The sequence below is a fragment of the Procambarus clarkii genome, chromosome 5 (assembly GCF_040958095.1).
Source record: "Procambarus clarkii isolate CNS0578487 chromosome 5, FALCON_Pclarkii_2.0, whole genome shotgun sequence".
Taxonomy (NCBI): Eukaryota; Metazoa; Arthropoda; class Malacostraca; order Decapoda; family Cambaridae; genus Procambarus; species Procambarus clarkii.
Window position 1 is genome coordinate 32,954,847 of NC_091154.1, and position 14,973 is coordinate 32,969,819.

At 43.6% G+C, this 14,973-nt stretch overlaps 1 protein-coding gene across 7 annotated transcripts in view; it reads left to right on the plus strand.

Moving 5' to 3' along the window:
• LOC123762303 (C-type lectin domain family 4 member D) overlaps window positions 1-14,973 on the plus strand; it is a 118,868-nt gene that overhangs the window by 98,947 nt on the left and 4,948 nt on the right. For 3 of the 7 annotated variants that reach the window (XM_045748760.2, XM_069300786.1, XM_045748742.2), the window contains exons 3-4: window positions 7,280-7,570; window positions 12,509-12,728. In XM_045748760.2, the coding sequence (XP_045604716.2) occupies window positions 12,533-12,728 (196 nt within the window). In that variant the 5' untranslated portion in view covers window positions 7,280-7,570; window positions 12,509-12,532. Of the gene's footprint in view, window positions 1-7,279; window positions 7,571-12,505; window positions 12,729-14,973 lie in introns of all 7 variants that reach the window. The other 4 variants (XM_045748789.2, XM_069300798.1, XM_069300794.1 and 1 more) reach the window with 3 other exon arrangements.

Here is a 14,973-nt window from a genome sequence, read left to right on the forward strand (position 1 = left end):
TCTCTGGGGTTAATTGTTATCTTGGGTTCTCTGGGGTCAATTGTTATCTTGGGTTCTCTGGAGTTAATTGTTATCTTGGGTTCTCTGGAGTTAATGTTATCTTGGGTTCTCTGGGAGTAATGTTAACTTGAACATTAATGTTCGTCATTGAACATTAGGGATGACGGAAGGGTTCTGTTCAATCTTCATGGGAAAAAAATCACGACTCACAGACCGTTCCTTGAAAAAAATAATAACAAAAGGGACGGTCTGTGAGTCATCTTAATCTACTCCCCGCCCCCCCCCCCCACCCCCCTTTTACCTCTTCTTGCCTCCCTTTCCTCCCCCCCCCTCACTCCCATTTCCCTACCTTTTCCCCCCTAGCCCTTAATATATATATATATATATATATATATATATATATATATATATATATATATATATATATATATATTATTAAATATGACCGAAAAAGTAAGACTAATAATTCTAACACGAATTTTCTCGATCTTTCGTACATTCCTTTTCACTGTTGGTGGTAATTCAAAAACGGCTTGCAGACGGCTTGACGTTTGCGAGGCACTACACATTAAAAAGTCAACACCAGCAATCAACAGCCAATTAATGCACAACTATATTCTACCCACCTCAAGACTCCGCTCCAATATAGAAGCATCAAGAAATATGGACCAATAGGCTTTCTACAAACACTTCCATTCAATACCCATTGTTTCGTGTTCTGTCTTGTGTTGATGAATTTAATACCCTATTAATACCACCTCACCCCATCCACCTCACTCAAATGTAGATATAAACAAATCGGAGATGTGTAAGTTCTATTCAGTTGTGTATTTGTAAACTAAAGTCTTTGAAAATGTAATAAGTTTTACGAAACGCGCTCGTGTCGCGTCAGACTAGAAATAAAAATGAATTTGGAGAATTGATTTTTGAATTACCTCCAACAGTGAAAAGAAATGTACGAAAGATTGAGAAAATTCGTGTTAGAATTATTAATCTTACTTTTTCGGTCATATTTAATAATATATGTCTACAGGAAAGACTGCTACCAAAATATACTAATATATATATATATATATATATATATATATATATATATATATATATATATATAAATATATATATATAAATATATATATATATATATATATATATATATATATATATATATATATATATATATATATATATATATATAATTGTGTGTATGTGTATACACAAACACGCAAATAGCATTAATATGACCGAAAGGCTTAGATCAAAAAAACTCTACCACGAATATTCTTTATCTGTCTTATGTTCTTCACTTGCAAAGAAGGTTAAAACATTTTCTATCCTAAGTTTATTATAAAATTGTATTGGGCCTGGCGTGTACTGGGACAGTAATTGTTGTGTGAACTGGCAGTTCTGTCTTTTTCTTGTAGGAGTAAGATGGGTGTTGATGTATGTGTGTTTGGTCAGTAGTTTTTCTTCCGTGTCTAGTCTCCCATTGTCGTATTTGTCAATTATTTCAGTGTAGATGGTCAGGATATTTCTGGTTATGTGCAGAAGTGATGTGAACTTTGGTAGAGTTTTTAGTCAGTTTAGTTCATTTATTATGCACCCCATACCCATCTTGTGGGCGGTAGTGGAAAGGGTTACAGAGGCACATAATGGGCTCAGGGACTGAACCCCACAATTCATTTAGCTAAGCAAGTTACAATCTTGATGAACTAGTTACAAAATTCAATATAAGTTTGGTAGAGCCTTGTTGTTGGTTCATTGTCAAGTGCCCAGAAAAGGATTTCGTCGTCTTGCCTATATATTGAGAGTCCCGATGTAGGCATATAGAGACAAATTCATGCTTTCGTTGCTGATGGAACACGGGTCAAGTAGCCAATATACAGTAAGGTAACACAAAATAGTCAAACAAAAACAAAAAAGACCGTATACTTGTATCCTGGACAGCAAAATGTATTAAGAAAAGGTCGTTAATTTGAATACGTCGGCATAGAAGATATATATGTAATTTGAGAGCGAGATATGTAAGAGTGAGATCGCTAATCCTCTCTATATCAAAACTAAACCAAGACTGATGATTGATTGATGAAGATTAAGCCACCCAAAAGGTGGCACGGGCGTGAATAGCCCGTAAGTGATGGCCCTTTTGAGCCATCTGTGGAGATCTGTGGAGGTGCGACTGCACCCTGCGTGACGGGAGATGTCTCCCGTGAAACCAAGACTGGCGACACCCGCACAATAATAACAGAATATCCATCTGGGTTGAGTGTTGTCACTTAGCCCCTCCTGGTCACCACACCTGTTGATTGACGGTTGAGAGGCGGGACCAAAGAGCCAGAGCTCAACCCCCGCAAGCGCAATTACGTGAGTACACTTTTCGAGTGCGTCTCATTTATATTTAGTCATATTATGTTGAGACTTATTTTTTGTCTAGAGGATAAGAAATAGGTATGTTGCTAGATGAAGAGAATATAGCAGCCATGGTAGTGAGGTCCTGTGCATGGTAACACCACCAGCCACACACACACACACACACACACACACACACACACACACACACACACACACACACACACACACACACACACACAGACACACACACACACACACACACACACACACACACACACAGACACACACACACACACACACACACACACACACACACACACACACACACACACACACACACAGACACACACACACACACACACACACACACACACACACACAGACACACACACACACACACACACACACACACACACACACACACACACACACACACACACACACACACACACACTCTTCGCTCGTATAGCAACCTTCGCGAGGTATTGCTACCTCAAACTTGGCATAACTTTTTATTTAACATTTCCTCGTCTTTACAATCGTCCTGACACATTATTTACAGCTCCTGCTGAACCAAAATTTAACAAAGAAATGCAATAATTGTAGTGGACGGTTTTAAGATATTCTTGAGTTGCACAACGCAACACGACCTTCCGCATGAAGAGCAGGAAAGACTCAACACTGCTTAGAGACAAACTATCATGTGCTGTCAACTATGCTGCAACTAAGTGCTGGCAACGCAGCGCCACGCAGCCTGCATAAGAGGTGGTTGTGAGGGAGAGCTGCCACCCCTCATCTAACTCAATATCCTTAATGTGTACCGTGTATTAGCTAATGATATTCCCCTCTGCCCCCCCCCCGGCAACACAAGCGTAATACACAGGCATCAATTAAAAGTAATACTCAGACCAAAAGTAATACTCAGACCAAAAGTAATACTCAGACCAAAAGTAATACTCAGACCAAAAGTAATACTCAGACCAAAAGTAATATTCAGACCAAAAGTAATACTCAGACCAAAAGTAATACTCAGTGATGTCAAATACATTTGACAATATTGGCTTGTTATATTCCAAGGTCGTACTTCAGCAGCCTGTAACTTTTACATGAGTTAAAAGTCACTGTAAGTTTATCTGTAACTTATAGTGAGCTTTTCAAGAACTTGAAAATCCATCTTGTAACGCAAGATGAGTGTCGTAACAACAGTAATACGAGCTTAAGTATCTGCCTTGTGAGGACATGGTCTGACACGGGTATTTTACAACATGATGACAGACAAGGTTGGGTAAAGGTCCATTACACACAGAAATCACAATAGCGTAATGCATCAAATGAACAAATCCACATGGGCCGTGACGAGGGATCGAACCTACCTCCGAGAGGATCCCAGACGATTAAGGCAGCGTCTGGGATCCTCTCAGACGTAGGTTCGATCCCTCCGTCACGGCCCTCGTGGATTTGTTCATTTAAAGGTCCATGTGACAAGCACGAGATCCAACTAGACCGAGCTATCCGGATCTCTTAGAGTTGCCAGCACGCTGCTTCAAGACACTACGTCCGACATTATAAAAGCAGATCATAAATTAACAATTCTCAAAGGCCCGAAAGCACCCTTAATAAGAGGTGTGTGAACTGTTGAGAAGGCGGAGCGACATAGATATTACCAGATTAGGCTGGAGTATCGTTATTTATGACAGGAATGTTGACCAAACCACACACTAGAAGGTGAAGAGACGACGACGATTCGGTCCGTCCTGGACCATTCTCAAGTCGAGTGTGAATCGACTTGAATCCACAATCGACTTCAGAATGGTCCAGGACGGACCGAAACGTCGTCGTCCCTTCACTTTCTAGTGTGGTCTGGTCAACATATTTCAGCCATGTTATTGTGACTCCTCGTCTGCTTATGACAGGAATATCCACGTAACAAATGTCTCAACAAGTGACGCTCAAATAATTATCCCCCAAAAAGATGTGGGGTGCATACCAGCATTTGATTAGTGAGTTCCATATTATATATACCTGCTTGCTTGCTGCTTGCTTGCTATATCAATAACTTTAGTTCAAATAGTAGGAAATATCTGAAACTTTGGAGCTATTTCATTCATCACGGGTGTTATAAGATATCATTATAGTATAATCCGGAGTTTGCTAGTGTTGGCTAGAATATACTACTCACAACCCACATATTACAAACCATCCTGCAAGATGGGAGATGAACCTACCTAGTTTTACCAACACTGTTCTCGTATAAACCAGGCCAGCGGTAAAGAGCCGGATAGAGAAACTTGCACAAATCAACCAAAATGAGAAAGAGGAGAGGCGGGCAAGTGCGTCCAGCAGCAGGGGAGGGGATTGGCTGGCCGCGCGCCAGGCTTAAATATGGAGTCTAGTGTCCCAGTGAGGGGCTCCCCAGGCTTGGTGAGTGTCCACTATTACAACACTGCTCTCTATACCCGCCCCCCCCCCCCCGCCCCCCCCCCTCCCCCGGCCCCACCCCGGCTCCTCACTTACACCCAACGCACTATTGCTGTGCATTTGCTTATACATTCACTAAGTGTAGTGGTTCTGTGAGAATGCATACCAGTCACCAAAATCTGTAGAAGCAAATGTTGTTGTTATAGATTCAGCTACTCAGAACAAGTTCCAAGTAGCACGGGCTATGGTGAGCCCGTAACTTACCTGGCACAGGAGCGAGGCAAGTAGCACGGGCTATGGTGAGCTCGTAGTGGACTTACATGGCACAGGAGCGGTGCTGTGTAGACTGTGTCTGAGTGTGTAGAAGCAAAGCTCGTTCCTGCTTATATAGCCCAACCACTTGAGCTGGACGATCTCACTTCATGCAGGTCGGCGTTCAATCCCCGACCGTCCAAGTGAATGGGCACCATTCCTCAACCCCCGTCCCATCCTAAATCCTGACCCCCAGTTTCTCTGATGGATATCACAAGGATGTGAGTAAGGGGAGTGAACACCATTACCCGCACGCCAGAGGGTAGGCTCCTTTGATTGATTTGATTGTTGCCGCCGGAGGCGGCTAGTTTATTGTGCACCTCATACCCATCCTGTGAGCGGTAGCGCAAAAAGCATTACAGAGGGCACACAAGATCTTTATCAGACCTCATCTTAGATTATTACATAAACAATTTCATCTATCCTTCACACCTTATAGTTACAATGTTAGCTAGTTACAGAGAAAGTGCTATTTCAAGAGCTATATATTTACAGTAAGTCATTATACATTAATGTTAGGTCTTATCGCATATAATTAGTCTATCGTAAAGTCCTGGTTGGGCATCGGTTCAGGCCTCCAGAACCTCCCACTGAGCTCAGTCGAGTTCCTGGTTGATAAGTTTTTCAGGGACCGGGCCGCGGGGACGTTGAGCCAAGAAATCATCACAAGGTAACCATCTGGGTACAAGTGACAGGATGAACAACCTAGCTGCGTCAGGGTACAAGTGACAGGATGAACAACCTAGCTGCGTCAGGGTACAAGTGACAGGATGAACAACCTAGCTGCGTCAGGGTACAAGTGACAGGATGAACAACCTAGCTGCGTCTGGGTACAAGTGACAGGATGAACAACGCAGCTGCGTCTGGGTACAATTGACAGGATGAACAACGCAGCTGCGTCTGGGTACAATTGACAGGGTGAACAACCTAGCTGCGTCTGGGTACAATTGACAGGATGAACAACGCAGCTGCGTCTGGGTACAATTGACAGGGTAAACAGTCCATCAGATTTTCTTCATATTAAGGGAAATAATATACATGTTGCCATGACGACCTGTCAACTCCCAGGATGAGTGACTGTCCAGTAAAAACTCTACTTGAGAGCGAAAAGAAAGCAGTGAAATTTAAAGTTTCATCCATTTTATAAATAGCCTATCAAATCCACACCTCCGTAATGACGTGATGTGGTGTAAATGAATCGACTTGAGAATGGTCCAAGACGGACCGAAAACGTCGTCGTCCCTTCACCTTCTAGTGTGTGGTTTGGTCAACACACTTCAGCCACGTTATTGTGACTCCTCGCCTGCACGTGGTGTAAAGTCCACGTGGAAGGTCCTTCCACGTGGGACCTTGCAGCTACACCTTAAGACGTGAGGTATGTTGGTACGAGCATACCTCACGTGTTAAGGTGTAGCTGCAACATAGGAGAGACACCTGGCACTTGGCACCGCGGGTTGCCATGGTATGCGCCAGCTCATGCCAACCAGTTCCATCCTCTACCCAGCTGGCCCGGGATAACTAGCCTCCTCGCCTAGCCATTGATACCGACTGTCGCCTCAACTACTGCTACAGGCTATCCACTAGCCTATGTGCTGTTTTGGACTATCCTCAGCCGGGACGCCGATTCCCACAATTGACTTGAGAATGGTCCAGGACGGACCGAAACGTCGTCGTCCCTTCACTTTCTAGTGTGTGGGTCTGGTCAACCAGTGCTCATGCTCCGCCATCCTGAAGCGGCAGTTACCTCCGGATAAACACTCATGTCCTTGTTATATGTAGTTAAGTTAGATCATCATTTGCTAATCACCTTCCAGACACTTAAGTCATCCAAGGGGCGGGAGTTGAGGGGGGGGGATATTGACTCAGCTGCACTACCTACAGTAAGCAGACTGGATATTTTGGATATGGCTGGATACTAACCTTACCCTAAACACCATGTGTATTAGTGGCTTTAGGTATTGTATGTACTTGCTCTATCTATAAATCCAACATTATGTTTGTAAGTCATCTTCTATGCTTGTACTTTTACCTGAATAAATATTTTGAATTTTTGAATTTGGCTAAGATTTCTGGTGCTGGGTGCCTTGACAAGCCGCCGGCTTCCAGTCCACGTCGAGGCCCCCTAGATAGAAAAGATGTACAGGTTTCGTAAGTGGACACTTAAATGATGACTCCTGGCCTTGACCCTCGTGTTGACTAGAGCGGGCGACGAGGAGCAGCGTGGTGGGTGTGGGCAGACTGTGTGGCCACGGGCGTCACGGGACCCAGGCATGAACAGTGGCCCTTGAGAGCGACCAGTCGTCGAGGAGGGCCGGGGTCCTCAACCCCTCGCCCTCACACCACGCCCCAGTGTTCTACGGGAGTCCACCCAAGTCCGCCCCAGCACCCGTGCTCCCTCACCACGACGTGGTAGTCTTGACTACTTAGTTACACTTGAGCCGGAGTGTGGAAGGCGACGCCAACCTCCATTCTCGTTGCTGGTGCCTCTAAGGTGAGTTGTCGCTGATGGAACAGGTTCAAAAATTTTGAATGAGTCAGGGTTACTGTGTACCCATTGTATGTGTTATTAGGGTGAATTTCAGGTCATGGGCCCAGCCTTTCAGTCGCCGGTTGTCTATTTCAATGGTTCCTTGTCCTCTTGTTTTGTATCGTACCTATTCTTGTAACTTTGGATGAAGTTAACATTAATTACCTCACCAGCAGCTCATTCCACGTGTTTACTACTCCTTCACTGAAGTAAGGCTGAAGGCTCCTTACATCCCCCCTGGCTCATCTGCGACTCTGGCATCCTCTCTTAAATTTAAATTTAAATTTTGCCCCGAGGGGCGAGTTTATTGGGCAGCGTCCACTCTTGTCATCTCCTCCCCTAAGAGGAGGGGAGGAGATGACGTATGTTCTTTCAACTCTCTCACTTCTTTAACAATATTATATGTCGCTATAGTGTCGCCTCGTTTCTTTCTCTTGTTAAGCTTAGTGAGATAGTTCAGTACAATTATAGGTTACTAAACAAAGCGCTAACAGGTGAAGGCCACCGAGGGATCTAGTGGTGGCCACCTGTTGTACTCCCCAGTGTTTGAATGATGGCTTAGATGGCTATCTAAGCCATTTTTTTTATCTTTATTTAAGAAAATACAATATAAATCACATATACATAAGTTTTACAAGGCAATTATACATTACAATTCTTAGTGAACAAGTGTTGCAGTAGTACAGAACATGATCTTTAAAAAAAACTGAATGTTATACTTATTTACCCACAAACGATTTACAAAAATTGGAGAATAAATGTACATTAAAATACAGGGGAAATTATTACATTTATATACATTTTATATAATTCTCAGTAAACCAATTTTCCATATCATCAGCGAGCATGAGCCGTAAACCCCAAATGTTATACCTGATCCTGCCTCGCAAGAACTTCAATATTTTGTCTACTGAGTAACCTTCCTGCCTGCCTATCCACACACAAAAAATGTAATCAGAAACTAACATAATTATTGTATTCCTAATTTTCTTGCATTTTATGTCAATATGAAACATTAAAAACCTCATTAACTCCACTCCATTCAAATGATAGCCATCTAAGCCATTCAAATGATAGCCATTCATCATTTGAATGATGTTAGAATGATATCAGGGGGCCCCGGCTGGCCCTGCTCCACAGCCTGTTTCTTACGTCCAATATACGGACTCCCGGGAGAGGGATGTTTTTATTAGCCAGGAAGGCACTACTGTGTGGCACTGATCAGATGAGTGATCAGATGGGGGTAAAATAATGGGTTTGTAGGTCGGGTCAATGGTCTTCACTACCACTGCACCCCCAGCCTTTCTCTCCCAGCTCCCTGGGAAATTTAGTCAACCCTTCTGCATTGATTGGGGGTGACTTGTCACAAGTGTTAAAGTAGTTCAGGAGTGAGGGTTCGATCACCATCGTATGGTTTCAATGTTTTTTCAGGAAATATTATTTGCGTTAACGAGGGCTTCATTACACATTAAACAAACAACTTGACTCAAATCAATCGGTAAGAAAGATGTGGTCGATCGCACTACTTGCACGATTTACTTATACACTTTACACGCGATGATCGGTGACAGGGAAACTTCTCAAATACACTATTCACTCACTTTTATTACTGTATCTACATTTAAATCTACGCCATTCCGGTTATTTATAACCAATGCACTGAAGAAGTTCCCTTTGATATATCTGACTCATTCATATCTCTATTTGCTGTGTCCTGTTGGTCTGCTATTCCTCGCTTTGAACAGTGTTTCTTATCTACATGAACAGTTCCCATTGTGCGTGCGTGTGTGCTCACCTAGTTGTTCTTGCGGGGGTTGAGCTCTGACTCTCTGGTCCCGCCACTCAACCGTCAATCAACTGGTGTACAGATTCTTGAGCCTACTGGGCTCTATCATATCTACATTTGAAACTGTGTATGGAGTCAGCCTCCACCACATCACTGCCTAGTGCATTTCATTGCTAACTACCCTGACACTGACAAAATTATTTCTAACGACACTGTGGCTCATCTCGGTACAAGTTTCCACCTGTGTCCCCTTGTTCTTGTTCCACCCGCGCTGAAGAGTTTGTCTTTGTCCACCCTGTCAATTCCTCTGAGAATTTTGTAGGTCGCTATCATGTCTCCCCTTATTCTTCTGTTTTCCAGGGACGTGAGGTTCAGTTCACTTAGGCTTTCCTCGTAGTTCATACCTCTCGGTTCCGGGACTAGTCTGGTGGCATACCTCTGAATCTTCTCTGACTTTGTCTTGTGTTTAACTAGGTGTGGACTCCAGGCTGGAGCTGCATATTCCAGGATTGGTCTGACATAAGTTGTATTCAAGGTCCTGAACAATTCCTTACACAAGTTTCTGAAGACAATTCTTATATTGGCCAGTCTAGCATATGCCGCTGATGATATCCTTTTGATGTTGGCCTCTGGGGACAGGTTCGGTGTGATATCAACCCCCAGATCTTTCTCTATTTGACTCTTGCAGGATTTCGCCTCCAAGATCATACCTTGTGTTCAGCCTTCTGCTCCCTTATTATTGTGAGAGTGTGAGTGCGTATGTGTGTGTTCTTGAGTGTGAGTGCGTATGTGGTAAAGACTAGTGGCTTTACAAGAATGCAAACACATCATGCTATGTACTCTCGTGTGTGTGTTCTTGAGTGTACTCATCTATTTGCACTCACCTAGTTGTGCTTGCGGGGGTTGAGCTCTGGCTCTTTGGTCCCGTCATTCAACTGGTGTACAGGTTCCTGACCCCACTGGGCTCTATCATACTTACATTTGAAACTGTGTATGGAGTCAGCCTCCACCACATCACTTCCTAGTGCATTCCATTTGTTAGCTACTGTGTGTGTGTGTGTGTGTGTACTCACCTAATTGTACTCATCTAATTGTGCTTGCGGGGGTTGAGCTCTGGCTCTTTGGTCCCGCCTCTCAACCGTCAAATCAACTGGTGTACAGATTCCTGAGCCTACTGGGCTCTATCATATCTACATTTGAAACTGTGTATGGAGTCAGCCTCCACCACATCACTTCCTAGTGCATTCCATTTACTAACTACTCTGACACTGAAAAAGTTCTTTCTAATGTCTCTGTGGCTCATTTGGGTACTCAGCTTCCACCTGTGTCCCCTTGTTCGCGTCCCTCCAGTGTTGAATAGTTCATCCTTGTTTACCCGGTCGATTCCCCTGAGGATTTTGTAGGTTGTGAACATGTCCCCCCTTACTCTTCTGTCTTCCAGTGTCGTAAGGTGCATTTCCCGCAGCCTTTCCTCATAACTCATGCCTCTTAGTTTTGGGACTAGTCTAGTAGCATACCTTTGGACTTTTTCCAGCATCGTCTTGTGCTTGACAAGGTACGGGCTCCATGCTGGGGCCGCATACTCCAGGATTGGTCTTACATATGTTGTGTACAAGATTCTGAATGATTCCTTACACAGGTTCCTGAACGCCGTTCTGATGTTAGCCAGCCTCGCATATGCCTCAGACGTTATTCTCTTTATGTGGGCTTCAGGAGACAGGTTTGGTGTGATATCAACTCCTAAATCTTTCTCTCTGTCTGTTTCATTAAGTACTTCATCTCCTATTCTGTATCCTGTGTCTGGCCTCCTGTTTCCACTGCCTAGTTTCATTACTTTCATTTACTCGGGTTGAACTTCAACAGCCATTTGTTGGACCATTCACTCAGTCTATCTAGGTCATCTTGTAGCCTCTTACTATCATCCTCTGTTTCAATCCTCCTCATAATTTTTGCATCGTCGGCAAACATTGAGAGGAACGAATCTATACCCTCTGGGAGATCATTTACATATACCAGAAACAGTATAGGTCCAAGGACTGACCCCTGCGGGACTCCACTTGTAACATCTCGCCAATCTGAGACCTCACCCCTCACACAGACTCGTTGTCTCCTGTTGCTTAGGTACTCCTCTATCCACCGGAGTACCTTCCCTTTCACTCCAGCCTGCGTCTCCAACTTTCGCACTAGCCTCTTGTGTGGTACTGTATCAAAGGCTTTCTGACAATCCAAAAATATGCAGTCTGCCCACCCTTCTCTTTCTTGCCTTATTTTTGTTGCCTGGTCGTAGAATTCAAGTAACCCTGTGAGGCAGGACCTGCCATCCCTGAACCCATGTTGATGCTGTGTTACAAAGTTCCTTCGCTCCAGATGCTCCACTAGTTTTTTTCGCACAATCTTCTCCATCAGTTTGCATGGTATGCAGGTTAGGGACACAGGCCTGTAGTTCAGTGCCTCCTGCCTATCCCCTTGTATATCGGGACTACGTTAGCTGCTTTCCAAATATCTGGCAGTTCCCCTGTTGCCAGTGATTTGTTATACACTATGGAGAGTGGTAGGCACAGTTCTCCTGCTCCTTCCTTTAGAACCCAAGGGGAGATTCCATCTGGGCCTATAGCCTTTGTCACATCCAACTCTAGTAAACACTTCCTTACTTCCCCGCTGGTAATCTCAAACTCTTCCAGTGGTTCCTGGTAAGCTATTCCCACACTTACCTCTGGAATTTCTCCTTGCTCTAAGGTGAAGACCTCCTGGAATTTCTTATTTTTTTTTTTTTTGTGTGTGTGTGTGTGTGTGTGTGTGTGTGTGTGTGTGTGTGTGTGTGTGTGTGTGTGTGTGTGTATATAATGGGAAGCTGTACTTAGCATCTAGTTCTGTTGCCAGGAAGCGTATGGAGCACGAATTAATAAGAATTAGTACACATAGGCATGAATATGCAACGTGTCAAGATTTATGACCAGCCCTCGTGTGTCCCACTCTTCCTGTCTCTCACAATATCAATCACTTTCATTTCATACTTTACCTGTCTACCTACATTATTCATCCATGCCATTTCTCTCCAACCCTGAGCCCTTGACTACTACCACCACCTCCACCTCCTCGTCCTTTAACCCCAGCAGAACCGCCTGCCGAGGGCTCCCGCGATGCGTCTCCTGACCCTGGCGCTGATGGGGGCGCTCCTGCTTCTGCTGCCCCCGCCGGCAGAGACCCTCAGAGCGGAGAACAGTCTGCAGGAGAAGACCATCACGGCCATCCAACACCTGGCCGAGGTGCTCGGGGAACTCAATGAGTCCCTCACCCAGGACCAACCCTCCAGTCCTACCCCCAACCCCATTCCTGGTGAGTGCTTCAGCCTGCAAAAGTGTAAACACAGGTTGGTAAAGATAGATATACTCACGTGGAGTGAAAGTACATTCACAGAGAGTGAAATATATACACAAAGGGAGTATAAAGTATATAATACATATTCCGTTTATACATACAGTATAAACGGAGAGTAAAAGTGTATCTGAGAGAGTGTAAGTATACCCACAGGAAATGAAAGTATATACACACAGGGTATATCAGGGGAAAGTATATAAGGAATTAAAGAATGCCTAAATGCCTAATGAGTGGAAGTAAATAGTGGTTGAAAGTATACTTATACAGAGGGAAATTTGATAAAAAAAATATATGCAAAGGGGATGAAAGTATAGTTAGATGGAACTGAAGTATATACACATGGAGTGAACGTATACACAAAAGGAGGAGAGGTTTATACAAACGAGAAATTAAAGTAGATCCACAAGGAGTAAAAATATACACAGAAGAAATTAAAATATTTTGGTAGCAGTCTTTCTTGTAAACATATGTTGTTGAATATGACCGAAAAGGTAAGATTAATTTAACACGAATCTTCTCAATATTTCTTATGTTCTTCTTCACTGTCGGTGGCAATAAAAATAACAATTCTCCGAAATTCACTTTTTAATTGTCTAAACAATTAGAAAATTAATTAAAAAAAATTTAAAAAATGAATTTCGGAGAATTTTTATTTTTATTGCCACCGACAGTGAAGAAAAACATAAGAAATATTGAGAAGATTCGTGTTAAATTAATCTTACCTTTTCGGTCATATTCAACAACAGAAGAAATTAAAGTATATGTAAAAGTATACACACAAGAAATAAAACAAAATACACAAAAAGTAAAAGCATATATATACTGGAAGTGAAAGCACATAATCGGGAGAGAGAACGTATATACAAAGTGAAATATATCTTGGTCATGGCAGTACAAAAGGGACTACTTCAGAGGGAGTGATGGAAGGCAACAGAATGAGAAGGAGGGAGAGAGAGGGAGGGAGGGAGGGAGAGAGAGAGAGAGAGAGAGAGAGAGAGAGAGAGAGAGAGAGAGAGAGAGAGAGAGAGAGAGAGAGAGAGAGAGAGAGAGAGAGAGACAGGGGGGGGAGTGAGAGGGAGGGGAGAGATACAGGGGGAGGGGCTTAGAGAAAGGGGAAGTGAGAGAGAGAGAGAGAGAGAAAGAGAAAGAGAGACTGAGACTGTGAGCAATGTGAGAGTGACGCCGATGAACAAGAATGACACAAGCACAGGAAATGACTAGACAGGAGCAATAAGGAAGAAAAGGCACTTGTGAAGAGGGAAGGACAGCGAGTGGAGTCCCGCAAGGTGTTAACCCCACATGTGTGTGCGCGCGCACGTGTGTGTGTGTGTGTGTGTGTGTGTGTGTGTGTGTGTGTGTGTGTGTGTGTGTGTGTGTGTGTGTAGTCCCCACGCGGACACCTGTATGCACGGAGCTACCAGCCGGTAATATCACCATGTTGGCCGGTAAGAATAATCATAATTGGACAACAAGAATATAGATTGTAAACTGTTACGAGAGACTTAAGGTGTTCAGCTTGGGTGAAGGATGGTTGATGGAATTTATTGAAGAAAATATTAAAAAACACTAGCAAGAAAAATGAGGAACCCTCTGTAAACAGCACTCCCAGAACACCAAAAAAGCTTAAACACACATCAAACTCCTATGCAATTCTGACCAACTTTACATTGACTTTTCGACTGCACGAATGGAAAAAGTTGTAGAAAGTTCATCAGTAACATTTATGAGACCAGAGGTGACACGAAACACCTCTGGGTGTGTTGCCCTCACCTGAAGAAACACTCAACTTCACACACAACACTCTATGTCAGAATGCAAAAGCATGTAGTCGAGTGGGTGCAAGATCTTGAAGGCAGGAGCTATGTAAACAGGTTAAAAAATTAAATCTTGCAACACTAGAATACTGTAGGAAAAATTTAGCATATAGGTAGAATTCAATAACACACACCAGTGGGTCATCATGTTGACAACACATACTCGGGTATCCTCACATACACAATATAGACACTCATATGTCTAATATTGTATCGTATTGGCGTTTGCCTTTCCACTGGAGGCTTTCAGCGCCGTGGAGAGGGGGGGAAGGGGGACCTGCTGCCTGGGTAACAGCTTCTCCATATCAACTTACCTTGGCTTTGCGCCCTGGAGAGGCCACTCCTGACCGACAACCAAAGCGCAAGACCATAGTCTCCTGAGACTGATG